Source organism: Gobio gobio (genome assembly GCF_949357685.1).
Source record: "Gobio gobio genome assembly, chromosome: 25".
Classification (NCBI taxonomy): domain Eukaryota; kingdom Metazoa; phylum Chordata; class Actinopteri; order Cypriniformes; family Gobionidae; genus Gobio; species Gobio gobio.
Genome location: NC_137121.1, coordinates 35,757,810 through 35,771,840, shown reverse-complemented (window position 1 = coordinate 35,771,840; position 14,031 = coordinate 35,757,810). Strand labels below are relative to the sequence as shown.

Here is a 14,031-nt window from a genome sequence, read left to right as displayed (position 1 = left end):
GTTCCTGCGGTGGAAACGCGGCTTTAGTAACCAAACCATTTCAGTGCTTCTTAGTAACCAAACCATTTCAGTGCTTCTTAGTAACCAAACCATTTCAGTGCTTCTTAGTAACCAAACCATTTCAGTGCTTCTTAGTAACCAAACCATTTCAGTGCTTCTTAGTAACCAAACCATTTCAGTGCTTCTTAGTAACCAAACCATTTCAGTGCTTCTTGGTAACCAAACCATTTCAGTGCTTCTTGGTAACCAAACCATTTCAGTGCTTCTCAGTTAGAATGTCCATAAAATTAAAGATATGCGGCAAAAATGCCCCTGTTTGAGTTTTAGTTTTAGTCGTTTTTACACTGGGCACGTTTGTTGTGGTCCGCGTCAGAGCGCGTTCTACAGCGCGAATACACCACAGGCTCCCTCTCACTCGTATCCCAACACTATCATCCCTCTATTGAACTAAATACATCGTCGTCTGATAAAATGCAAGCGCAGATTACTTTTCTTGCGCACCCGAGTCCTTGTTGCTTTCACATTCACATGAATCGTGGCACAGCTTGAGCACAATCGAACTCAGACCACCTCAGGCAGTCTCGAATTCAGTTCCCCTGAGCTCTGCTCACCCGGGTCCGCATGACAACTTTCACATTACCAATTATTCGAACTAAACTGCCAGTGTGAAAATGCCCTCACATTTACATCATGATATGGACGACAGTTTAATATCATGATGAAAATGATCATAGGGTTACCGTGGTCTAGAACCGCCACTGCTTCCTCCACTCTTTGAACAAAACAAACATTATTAACATTATTCGTTATTAACATAACGAATAAGCAAATTACATGATACACCCCTTGTTATAACACATAGCCTACCATGAATTTCAAGCATTACCATTTTTAATGAAAACTCAACTACAAAAAAATTGTAGGCCTACAATAAAAAAAAACCCTAGGTATATTAAACTTTTATTTTAAAAAACGAATACGGATGACACAAAATACTCACATTAATAAATAAAAAATCTTTGGAAATTCCCCATTAAAACGAATGCTCAGTTTTTGGTTCACTATTATTTGATTGCAAACAACAACAATAAAACAAAGACAAACTCTTACATTAAACAAATCAATATTTTTTATTAACAAAAGTTATCTTGCGCTTGCCTCCGCTATCGTCCTGTCAATCATCTCCTCGCTGTCTAGCTCTCTCTCGCTCGCGGCTATGATTACAGTTACAGTAAAATTTAAAATCACCATCATCGCCACCCACCCTCTGCCGATATGTATTAGGCCTACAGTATTTGCAATGACCATCCCTTGTCCATAACCGAGCGTATTGTAAAGAAAAGTTATGACTGCTGTGTATAACACTTGTCTGAACATTGCATGGTCACACCCGCTCTTCGCTGTCTTGCGCAGCTTCACCACACATATTTAGCCTACTCAATAAATCAGGCTGGGTGCAGATTAATATTTAAAATTTCTGATATAACTTTTTCTGTGAAACGCGTTAAGTTGCACAGAAGAAAGCTCATGCCCTGTACAGTTTAAGAAGACTATTATTTTGTTACACAGAACTGGGGAAGGGCTGATGACGTCACATGCTCAGATTTGCTTGACCCATCAGCGTAAAGGGGCGTCTCATGACCGCCCACATGTGGAAAACGAATTTTTAAGTCATTTATCCGTTTTTTATCCGTGAAACAAAAAAACGAAAAATCAAGTCGAAATCTCGTTTTTCCGGGGTTTTTTTAAACGAAAAAACTATTAAAGGAGCCGTTTTCTCGTTTCTGCTTATTTCATTTCAAATAGGAAATCAAACTATCAAAACGTACACGGACCCCACCGTTTGAACACAAGAGGATCTCCAGATATAGAGCTGAATATCAAAAAGGTATCAATGGGTCTGCCCAGTAACTCATGATGAACCTCAGGCCAACTGCACACCTTATGAGAAGCATTTCATTTGCTCAGACTTAAAGCAGCAGCGGCGACAGACACATCCGTGCTTCTAAAGGTATAGGCCTATACTTTTTTTATGGATAATATATTAATATAATATTCCAATACATTATCAGAGCTTGGCAGACAGAACTATTATTTTTTTAAACAGGTTAATTAATAGATTATAGCCTAATAAATGTTATTATTAATATAATTTATAATTTATCTAGGCTATATTAATCATGCATAATAAATATTCCTGTCATATAAAGTTTATGACATTTAAAAAAAATATTTAGATAAAAATGGGACAAATAATTACATGATAATATAGTCATAATTTAAGTAAATGAATAAAAAAATAAACATTTTTGAAATTCAAAAAAGTGATTACTGGTTCAGAATGACTGCTTAAAGGGACAGTTCACCCAAAAATGAAAATTCTGTCATCATTTACTTACCCTCAAGTTGTTCCAAACATGTATACATTTCTTTGTTATGTTGAACACATAGGAAGATTACTATGGAAGTCAATGGTGCCCCTAAAGCAGCCTGTTACAAACTTTCTTCAAAATATCTTCTTTGTGTTCAGCAGAACAAAGAAACTCATACAGGGGTGCGTTTCCCGAAAGCATCGTTGGCCAACTATGGTCGCAAGTTCCGTCGTTATCAGCATAGTTCAACGATTTGGTGTTTCCCGAAACCATCGTTCCAACAAACGTTCGCAAACTGCATCGCAAACTTGTGTGGTTGGAACGACAGCTCTTGACCTGTGGTTAGAAGTATAGTTCCTTGTTAGTTTGTTGTGTCGACGTCATTGATTTCGCAGCAGCTGGGATGTGCTCTATTTAGAGCTATCGACCCTATAGCCTATTTCTTTCGAAGGTTTCACCATCTACTTTAAGTAATTTGGATGACTTAAAGTCGAGGTGCCTAGGTTTAACACAATTTGCTTTCTTCATTACAAATTATTTCAAACGATATAATAGCGTGACGATCGCATTTATTCTCCCTTCGAAGTGCCCTCCGAAAGGATTATTTATGCTGGTTGGGACGCAGTCTTGGTTTCGTTTGTGCGAAGAAACGAGTGTGCAAGTGGCTTTGTTAAATTCCGAAAGACAAATTGTCATATAACAATATTTTACAAAAAGGGGTTTTCCCTTAAATATTAAATTGTATCTGTACTGTAGCATTACACATAGGCCTACGCAACACATGCAGTGCTTAGCGCTAAGGAAACGTAGGCAGATTCAGATTTATTTTATTCTGACATTTAAACATTTAACAAATGATGACATAAATCAACATAAAGTCTGAAAAGGAATAGGCAGAAGCATTTATTTTTTGGGTGATTTCTGCCCAGGATTTTTTTTTTTATCAGGATTTGTTACACAATTTTTCAGCTTTGAAAATAGCTGTTTTTTTATTCTCCACCTCCTCCAAAAGAACTGTAACTTAATTTTTTGAAAATTGTGGTTTTCGCGTCATTTTGATATAGGTCATATGAACACATAGCTGTATGGCAAGGGGACTTAAATAGCTGATGATCTTAAGCAAAATATGCAACAGGTGTACACAATAGTATAACAATCACAGTGATCATTGATCAACAGTAAAACCCATAATTTATTTTCATTTTAATTGTGCTGATCTATCAATATTCAATAAGAAATTAATAAATATGAAACTGTGAAATTAATAGTTATAGATTTTTGGGATCAGAGAAGACAACATTGTGTTTATATATGTTTATATTTCATTGTGCAAAGAATGAATGTTGAGTTGTTAATGTAATTACTCCACATCGTCACTAAGAAAGCGCAGTCGAAAAGAGAAAAAAAAACAAATTTACAGCAGGTAGCGATATGTGCTCATAGCACCAGTCCGCCATTAGATCGAAGAAGAACGTCATAACGACAGCTCCAACCAATTTGGTTCAAACCATGGTTTTGCGACACAGGTACCATGGTTTCGGGAAACAGTAGTGACTAGCTAGTTGATTTCTTTAAAGATGCATCGTACTATGGTAGTTAAACCAGCGAGTTGCATCGTTGTACGGGAAACGCACCCCAGGTTTGGACATCGCGAGGGTGATTAAATGATGACTTTCATTTTTGGGTGAACTATCCCTCTAAAGTGCACCAAATAGGCTACTAAAGAGTTCTTTAGAAATAAATACAATAATCAAATTTAAATTAATATAAAATGTTTTCTGTTGCAAGTTCACATACTTGATGTGTGTGTGGGGGGGGGGGGGGGGGGGGGGGTTGGAGGGTTGGTGTGGGTCGTGAATGGGTGTCCCTTATTTTGCAACACTGAAGGTGGCAACCCTAGATGAGGTTGGGTTACGCGTTCAAACGTGTCTAAATAGCGTAAATAACAAAATAAAATAATGTAATTAAAATGATGCTGGCTGATTAAATTGAGACTCACAAATATAAAATTCCAATATATAATTGCATCATGACGATAACATTAAACAAACTGATTGACCAATGATAGTGTTATTGTATTCATAAACTAAAAGTATATGGGTTTCCAAAAATGTTTGGCTGGTTGGAATGAGATTTTGATGACAACAAGGTTTTAAGGATCAACATTTTTTATTTAGTCTTGATAATGCAAATTACCCAAATACTGAAGCCTAATGTTGAACTAGAAGCACTTTTTTTAGAAACCGTCTAAAAAATAACTGTCAGATTTCTTACTAGATTATTAAAAACAAAAATTTAATTATTTTTGCATGATCATTGTGTGAAAAGGTGCAGTAAATAGGCCTACAGTATGTTATAGTATATAAAAAGTGTTGCAGGTCATACAGTATAAGCTCGCTGGTCCACAGATGTAAAGCAGAAAGAGTTTAAAAACCAGGACAAACAAGAGGCAGAAAGTTCTGTAAGAAACAACATTCGCATAATAGAAGATATGTTTAATAAAATAAAAAAAGAGAGCAGTAAGTGTTTTGACTTTGTCAACTAATAATTATGATTTCTCTGTTTTGCTAGTCTCATACACTTAAATATTGTGTTAATATCAGCTCAACATTTGTTGTTAGGCTGTTTTTCTGAAACTGAGAAAGAAAATTTGAGTTGAAAATTGAGTTTGATATGGAAATGAGAGGTTTGTATAAATTGTTGTCAATCATGTTCATCTACATTGAGCAGTTTAGAGCTGTGACAGTACAGTTCACATTTGACAACATAAACAACCAAGAAATTGCTATAGTATTTACACATCACTTTATGCGAGTGAACCAAACATCTGTGCAAATAAAACTGAATATTCTTATAGTTGCAGTCTTGTGTTCATTTAATATGCTGTGAAATGGAGAATTATGAATCTGTTGCTTCTAATACTTAACTGCCAACAACTGCACTTTTATATTCAATATAATAAGTATGTTATGTTAATAAGTGATTCACGACAGAATTGATTGTGTTCCCAGAAGTACTTTACTGAAAATTAATAGAACAAGAACTATTAATTGATCTCACAATCAGAAGCTCTTTAAACGAGAAGATGGGTGGCTCTTAAAAGAGCCTTTGGGGTGGGTAAGGTCAGAGGTCACCTCACTTAGAGCTGGTGTATTTGGTCACAGCCTTTGTGCCCTCGGACACGGCGTGTTTGGCCAGCTCTCCAGGCAGCAGCAGACGCACGGCGGTCTGGATCTCTCTAGAGGTGATGGTGGAGCGCTTGTTGTAGTGCGCCAGACGAGACGCCTCACCGCCGATGCGCTCGAAGATGTCGTTGACGAAAGAATTCATGATGCCCATCGCCTTGGAGGAGATGCCGGTGTCAGGATGAACCTGCTTCAAGACTTTGTACACATATATAGCGTAGCTCTCCTTCCTGGACTTTCTGCGCTTCTTTCCTCCCTTAGCGGCGGTCTTGGTGACGGCCTTCTTGGAGCCCTTCTTGGGCGCGGACTTTGCTGGTTCAGGCATGATAATGAAGAGTCAATGCGCGCTCAGGAGCGATACAGAGGCTTTTATTCACCGACATATGCAAATTTACTAAGAGATGTTGGATTCTTCTGATTGGCTGTTTTCATAGACCGAATCCATACTCGTATTTCATTGGACAACTCAAAGCAGCGGGTAAATATTAGCCCTGCCCACCGCTTTATGTTTGATGGAGACCCACACATTTTTGTTTCCTTTGTTCATGTCCCGCTCTTTTTTTGATTTGATTTAAGTTTGAAGACTCATTTTTAGAATAAAAAAATTAAGATCCATTTTTAAAATAGCATTTTGTACCAGAAATTCCCTCCTACACAAAAGCCCCTTTACCACTAACATTTCACTTTTATTTTTCATAATTTTAGTTCGATTCTGTAAATCACTTGAAATTGCAATAGAGTTATATTCTCTGAAAGAAACATTACAACTCGTTTTGAATATCAGCCAAATGCTGATTTTAACGCAACACAGCATTTTAAAAAAATCTTATAAGAAACTTAGATTGTGTGTAGAAATAAGAAAAGCTGATGTGAATAATAAACAAAAGTATGTAAATTCAGAAAAGAAAACATTTGCTTATTACAAATATAATGTATAACCAGCATTGCTGTGATATGACTCTTTATGTGAGGGAGTGTGTGGCTCTTAAAAGAGCCGTTGGGTTTGTGGTTTCTCTTGATTTCAGGCGTTTATCCTCCGAAGCCGTACAGGGTGCGTCCCTGCCGCTTCAGCGCGTACACAACATCCATGGCGGTGACGGTCTTTCTCTTGGCGTGCTCGGTGTAGGTCACGGCATCGCGGATCACGTTCTCCAGAAACACCTTCAACACTCCGCGGGTCTCCTCGTAGATCAGACCGGAGATGCGCTTGACACCGCCGCGGCGAGCCAGACGACGGATGGCGGGTTTGGTGATTCCCTGGATGTTATCGCGCAAAACTTTACGGTGACGCTTAGCGCCTCCTTTACCGAGCCCTTTACCGCCTTTGCCTCTTCCAGACATGGTTAACTCAGAGTACTTCAGTCAAACGAATGACAAAATGTGTAATAAGGACGATACAAGGTGGCCGTTTATACTTGCTTACAGGACCTGGCAGAAACCACCCCGTTCGCCCCGCCCCTCGATATAGTTCAGCACAAGAAAATGTGATTTAACCCTAACCCTGATCTCACGAGGCCTGTCCTTTGTTTAATATATATAAAAAAAAGTTTTATAAGATTATTTTGACGAAGATAATTATATCATATATAGAGATACTGAATGAAAATGTGTTTATTCAATCCATTAATTGTATATAACAGTATATTTTTATGTGACATGTCAGGTGTATTTATAGAGTTTGAATGATTTCAGGCCTCTCTGATCTACACTGTATGTCTCATTTTAGCTGAACTTGCTCCATAAGAGTCATCTCTTTTTTGGCCTTCAACATCCCATAATAGTTTTAGAACAGCCCATGCACTATTAGGGAGCAGCTGAAGATTTGATCAAAACTGTGGATGAGTGAATGAAAGAGAGTTGGACAGAAAACAGCTGTATATTTTCAGACAGACTGAAGATGAAAAGAAGTGGCCAACTCCTGGATAAAAGGTCAGAGGTTAAAAACTGTATAAAAATTAGTTATGAGTGTAATTGTGAGATGTTCTCAGCTTTGTTTTCTCCGGCGTTAAAGTCTAAGCTTTGGCATTCAGAATAAAATGTGTTTTTATTACATGAAAAAGCTACAATCATAAAAATCAAAACAAAGTCTTGAGAAAAAATGTTGCTATAGCAACGCTGTACCACAATGGAAAATGGTTAAAAAAGTAGTTTTTCTATAAAATTATGATTTTGCACATTTCTTTTAGAAATTGATAGATTTATATACTTTGAACTCATGCAAACCAAAAATAAGTAGATCCCCATCATTTTACCTCAAAATGACAAACTCATTCTCACTCTCATCCCATGAGTGAACTCTACATTCCTCATATTGATTTATCTGTAAATGTATTAATTAAAAGACAGTCTTGTTATTTAAACATAAAATGTATGCTTATGTCGAGCCCTGCATAAATACAGCTATACTACAATAAACTACTCAAATAAATAAATAACTGTGATCATATTATTGATGCTATTATCTATAAACAATCCCAATGGGGAAAAACATTTAGTGGACACATTGATATTTACTCAATTTACAGTAAAACTGTTGGACAAAGTTTTTTTGTGAATAAAAATATATAATTGACTTTCCAAAGATGCAACAATAAATCCCCCTTGAGAAGAGATGTTTAGAAATTAGGTTATTAAGAGTAATTTCTGGAGCACTTCAGCTTCTGTGTGAGGATGTGAAAGAGTTTTGGAGGGACATTCAAATGTCATGTGACTTAAAAACAGCACATCATTGGCCAACTTAAGGCCTGCCCTTTTAATTCCCATAGTAAAGCAATTGTTTTCCCTGAACAAGGAATTAGAAAATAACTCTTGCCATAGGGTTCAGTTAAAGTGTGTTTATACTCTAACTTACTATGAAAATACTCATGAAAATGTAAAATTATCTAGGACAATGTATATACAAAAACAGGACACTTGATAATACGGTTTATGATAATTAATAAAGTGTAGACTCAGATGTCAAAGTAACGCAACTCTCTGCAAATATTCAATGTTTAAACTGGAAAGTGTCTCATTCTGTGCAGTTTTGGTGGCTCTTAAAAGAGCCTTTGTGGTTTGATGCGGCTGAAGCAGATGCGGGTTTAGGCGCGCTCTCCGCGGATGCGGCGGGCCAGCTGGATGTCTTTGGGCATGATGGTGACCCTCTTGGCGTGGATGGCGCACAGGTTGGTGTCCTCAAACAGGCCGACCAAATAAGCCTCGCTGGCCTCCTGCAGGGCCATGACCGCGGAGCTCTGGAAGCGCAGATCCGTCTTGAAGTCCTGAGCGATTTCTCGCACCAGTCGCTGGAAAGGCAGTTTGCGGATCAGCAGCTCGGTGGACTTCTGATAACGGCGGATCTCTCGCAGAGCCACGGTCCCGGGCCTGTAGCGGTGAGGCTTCTTGACGCCGCCGGTGGCCGGAGCGCTCTTACGGGCGGCTTTAGTAGCGAGCTGCTTCCTCGGGGCTTTACCACCGGTGGATTTACGAGCGGTCTGCTTAGTTCTTGCCATTGCTGGAGATTCTTCTCTCTGTCCTGCTTGCGCTGGAAATGATGCTATTTCTTCATACGCCTGATTTTATAGCATTCGACCGCCCCGCGCTCACAGTGACGCGACGTGAGCAGAAGCTTGTGATTGGCTAGTGTGTGACGTCTGTGCGTGAGTGCTAGCCAATGACTGCGCGTTTCCTCTTTTCAAACACGCGGAGGGTTTCCCGCTCGAGCTGCTTCTGTTGCCTACATCAAACAAAGAGTAAATTACACTTCCCGGATCTTTATACTCATATTGTTGTATTTATTTGTTCTGAAATACTGGCCTGAATTCCCAGTGGTTGTGCAGAACTTGGATTAGAACACAATCACATTACAGTCTAAATAAAAGCACCGCAGCCAGAAAAGACACACTAGGGTCTCCATCCGCCCCGTATAACAGGTCTTCTGTAGAGCAGCCGCTACTGAAGGGCAGAAGACCCAGAATAACATTGATCAATTTGTTACCCTGAAGCTAATATGATATTGATTTTCCAGATAATCTATTATATTTTGGACATTATCAGAACTTAACCATTATATATTAGGGGCGATAGTTTGGGTGGTAAACACACATTAAGAGGTAAGTTAATCTGCTTGTAGAAAAACGCACACCTTGTGTGACTATGATAATCGATGCATAACATTAAAACAATTGACTGGTTTCCACTCTCAACCACATGTTTTTAAGTAATAACGGAAGTGCTCTTTATCAGATAAAATGGGTGGCTCTTAAAAGAGCCTTTGAGTTGCGAAAACCGTCGGTAATCAGTTTATTTGGACTTGGCGGCCTTCTCGGTCTTCTTGGGCAGCAGCACCGCCTGGATGTTGGGCAGCACGCCGCCCTGAGCGATGGTCACTCCGCCCAGAAGTTTGTTCAGCTCCTCGTCGTTGCGCACCGCCAGCTGCAGGTGACGGGGGATGATGCGGGTCTTCTTGTTGTCCCGAGCGGCGTTTCCAGCCAGCTCCAGAATCTCAGCGGTAAGATACTCGAGCACAGCGGCCAGATAAACCGGAGCACCGGCACCGACACGCTGAGCGTAGTTTCCTTTGCGGAGAAGCCTGTGAACACGGCCGACGGGGAACTGCAGTCCCGCCCTGGAGGAGCGAGTCTTAGCCTTTGCTCGGGCTTTGCCACCGGTTTTGCCTCTGCCACTCATGTTTTTTTTAATCTCAGACTATAAACATCAATTGAAAAAAAGAGAATGAAAATCAGTGTCTCCACACACTGTCTTTATACGAGAGTGCCAGTCGCTCATTGGTTTAGATTCTGAAGAGATTTCAACCAATCACTGAACTTCCCTCCAAAGCCCAACCCCCTTTTCTAGCGGGAATATTTATGTACAAGAATTTGTGATTGATAAAACAGAACAACAGATTAAACTACTGAAATATTTGATAGAAAATATATATTGTACAGAGCATTACAGATGGTAAGGGAATTATATCCCTTAAAATTCATGTAACAATGTGGTTTTCTGTGTTCAGTTAATATGTGTTCAGTTAAACATCTTTTAACTAAAATGGTGAAATTTAAACAAGTTTTTCCTATAATTTACTTCACTCTCGATGTGTTACTGGGGTTTGACATGCACACTTTAACATAGGATATAAATCGCTGTTTCTACCAAAAGCGCTACACCTTTCACACACTGTATATTCTGGGCACATTGATCTTCTGATACTGTAGTTTTATGGTCCTTTTGTAATATTGTAGTTTTATTGTGTGTGGGGTTGTGTCACAATCCTCCAGCAGAGTGAATATATTCTGTCTGTGGGCCAGTGACAAATAAGGTTTTCTGACAAAAGTGTTAAACTGACAAAAGGTTAAAACTGCACATCAAAGTAGTTATTATATTTATGGAAGTTTTTTTTATTACTAAAATCTAAATTTTAAACAATGTATTTTAAGCAGTTTAACTGAGAATCATGTGACGACACCAGTCAAAATGTCATACGGGATAACGTTAATGCATTTTCTAAATATTATGATATTAAATCTTTTCAAATCAATAATACTTAATGAATATATGTGATGCAGTAAACAAAATGTTTTCTCATTATATTGTGATTTCTTTAAACGTGACACTTGTTCAAGTTCTTTACTCACATTTTAACAATGCAATGTGATTTAAAATGCAAAATGTCTGAAAATGTTTTACAGGACTTGGTATCATGTTATTATTGTTTCCTCAACTCCATGAAGTGAAATTATGCATTTCAATGGAAAAAAACAGCTTTATCCCGTCTGACTTACATCGTTACTCGGTACGACACCATATGAGTTAACACATGAATTGTCATTTTTACAACACTTACACATAATAATGTTCATAAATAATTAATGTTTATGTTACGCAATGTTTTTCCAAGGAAATTAATTAGCCTCCACTGTAAAGAAATACTGATGTGGTTTTCAGTGTGTAAAATGTTACACACAAACTCAGTGTGGTTTCTTCCCAGATGTAAACTATTTTTTCATGTTTATGAATATCAAAACAGCACAACTATTCAACATTAGGTTTAATTTAGTACTGAAAAGTACCTTGAACCATTTTATTGATGATCATAGTATTCATCTACATCAATATTCATAAATAATGTAAAGGGTTAAAGTAGGCGACCTTCACTCATTTCACTGAACAGCATTTATTTGAATGACAAATTTACAAAAGCATGTAACTGAACAACATATTTATAAAGAACAATCTGATTAAGGGGCAGATTCCCCAATATGACAGGTTGGACAATAATTAAATGTAATTGTAATTGAATATTATTATGAATTATATAATTTGCTAATATTCAACTAAACAATGTTAATGATATGTTAATATCACAATATGAATGGAAATTATACAAATTAAAGCTGAAAACTGTATAAGAATATATTGTCAAACACATGTCATCCAAGATAATGAATTACATTAGGGGCTAACAGAAAAAAACTGTTATCCTATATGACAAAATTGTTATCCGGTATGACAAAACTCAGTTTAAATCTTAATCAGGCAGTATTTTTGGCTACCTATAGAAATCTGCAACCTTTACCTTCAACTTCCAAATATGTAAATTCATGCTAAATAAACATATTTATATAAAATCCACATTATATATGTTATTTTAGCATTATCCCATATGAAAGGATTTTACTACATAGTGTGCTAGTGAGGAAAAAGGGTAAGTTAAACACATTTTATGAAAGACATACTCAAATGTCACCATTGTCTGGTGGTCCTTCAGTGTCTTCCTGATTGTTTAACATGCTGTCTCACATCGTGTCAAAATAAAATTGCTCCAGTTTGCTTGTTATCCCGAATGAGATTGGCTGACAGCCAGTTTTGGGACAGAATGCTCCAAAGCATAACAATCAACTGTATGTCATATTTTTTGTAATATTTAAATATATTGTTGTCAAGACTCATACATGAAGAAGGATAAGCTCAAATTTAAGATATGCTCTTTTGACTGCTATAAATAGCACATTATTTATTTCTTGTGTCACATATGAGGGAAACATTTGAAGACATTCAGCATGCGAAGTTAAAGAATTATCTACTCGTGCATTTTGTATTGATTAAAGGCCATTAGGCTACATTCTCCAATAGAACAGAGAAAAGAGTTCTCGTTCCCAGGGCGTCATTTTGTTCTCGGAGCCCTGGTTTGGGAGTTCTCGGAGCTCGTTCTCGACACATCATCTGAGCAGAACTTTTTTCTTGGGTGTCCGAGAACTATTGTGTGATTGGTCAGAAAGTGGGCGGGGTTGATGTTGAGAAACGGCACCTGCTTTTCTCGTGAAATATGGAATGTCCTGGTCAGAACGAACTTTGTTCTTGCAACCTCGAGAAAACAAACAAATTTATTTGTTCTTGTGGAGTATGTAGCGAGCTTTACTGTCTGATGAAGTTATCAAAGTGGTTAATGAAGGCGGCGTGCCACCTACAGGCCTTTTAGGTGAAGTGTAGGTAGTGACTTAAATAACAACCTTTTCTCACTATTTTTTATTTCCCTTCTTGTTCTAGCTTATACTTTTCTGGACAATGTTTGAAACCTTTTTATTTCTAGAATTTCTTACTTTAGTGCCTCCTATAATCCTCAATTGTAAGTATTTTTCAATATTTATTCTTCTAAATTAATAAATATAAATATTAAAGCACAGGTCATTTTGTTCTTTTAATTCAACCACTATCTAACTGATAAAATAGTCATATTATTCACTCAATATGTTTGATATATTTGCACAGATGTTGTGGTTTTGGTCAGAATATATACTAGTTCAGCTCTAACCCTGAAAAAACTCACCAGATCAAGAGAATGAAGGTGTTCAGAATTACACCGGTGCGTTAAACTGGGATTGGTGGGTCATTCCTGGTATTCGGTCTTTTGGGCGTCATAAAGCGCAGAAAGTCTAAATCAGTTTCTAAAATCAATGTTGTTTATGATTGACTGATGTAACCATTTATAAAAAAAGTAAAAATGAAATGGAAGATCTGTTAGGGAGAAAAAACCAACCGTTTCAAATACTTATGATTCTACTTCATGGGCATTGTGTAGATTATCTTAGACAACTCATGTACCTTTTGTTGGGTAAAACAGTTTAGGGCCCAAAACAAGATGTGATGAAATAAGATCAGGAGTGTGATTAATTAAGATTTTTATTATTATTATTTATTTTACTGAAGAATAGTTTGCCGTTTCATCAGCAGAAGCAGCTTCAGGTCTCACAAAGAGTTCGTAGGCCACACTCTTTCTGCGTAATTTGTCAACACAATTATACTCTTTTCAAGGTCTAGCTAGGTCATTACTGCAGTTTGAACGGTTCTGAAAAAGCTAGTCATAGTACATTTCCACACATCGACTGATAGGCAGAAACCATCGATCAAACTGTTGTCACTGGAACCCCAGAATTAGGCCCATTGTGACCTTCCATGTCGTGAATAGGCGCTGACAGGTCTCAAGCAGAATA

The 14,031-nt window shown here is 37.6% G+C and overlaps 4 protein-coding genes across 4 annotated transcripts; all 4 read right to left on the bottom strand.

The window, feature by feature from the left end:
* Positions 1-5,507: 5,507 nt before the first annotated feature.
* Positions 5,508-5,882, bottom strand: LOC307122037 (histone H2B-like; the record flags this gene model as incomplete). The annotated part of the gene is made up of 1 exon (XM_079809838.1): positions 5,508-5,882. The coding sequence occupies one exon, from the start codon at positions 5,880-5,882 to the stop codon at positions 5,508-5,510; it is 375 nt and encodes a 124-aa protein (XP_079665964.1).
* Positions 5,883-6,586: 704 nt separating this feature from the next.
* LOC307122045 (histone H4) lies at positions 6,587-6,898 on the bottom strand (the record flags this gene model as incomplete). Its single annotated transcript, XM_079809845.1, has 1 exon — positions 6,587-6,898. The coding sequence occupies one exon, from the start codon at positions 6,896-6,898 to the stop codon at positions 6,587-6,589; it is 312 nt and encodes a 103-aa protein (XP_079665971.1).
* A 1,739-nt stretch (positions 6,899-8,637) lies between these two features.
* On the bottom strand, positions 8,638-9,048 carry LOC307121528 (histone H3.2; the record flags this gene model as incomplete). Its single annotated transcript, XM_079809139.1, has 1 exon — positions 8,638-9,048. The coding sequence occupies one exon, from the start codon at positions 9,046-9,048 to the stop codon at positions 8,638-8,640; it is 411 nt and encodes a 136-aa protein (XP_079665265.1).
* A 790-nt stretch (positions 9,049-9,838) lies between these two features.
* On the bottom strand, positions 9,839-10,225 carry LOC307122342 (histone H2A; the record flags this gene model as incomplete). Its single annotated transcript, XM_079810425.1, has 1 exon — positions 9,839-10,225. One exon carries the CDS (start codon positions 10,223-10,225, stop codon positions 9,839-9,841), a length of 387 nt encoding a protein of 128 aa, XP_079666551.1.
* Positions 10,226-14,031: the final 3,806 nt, after the last annotated feature.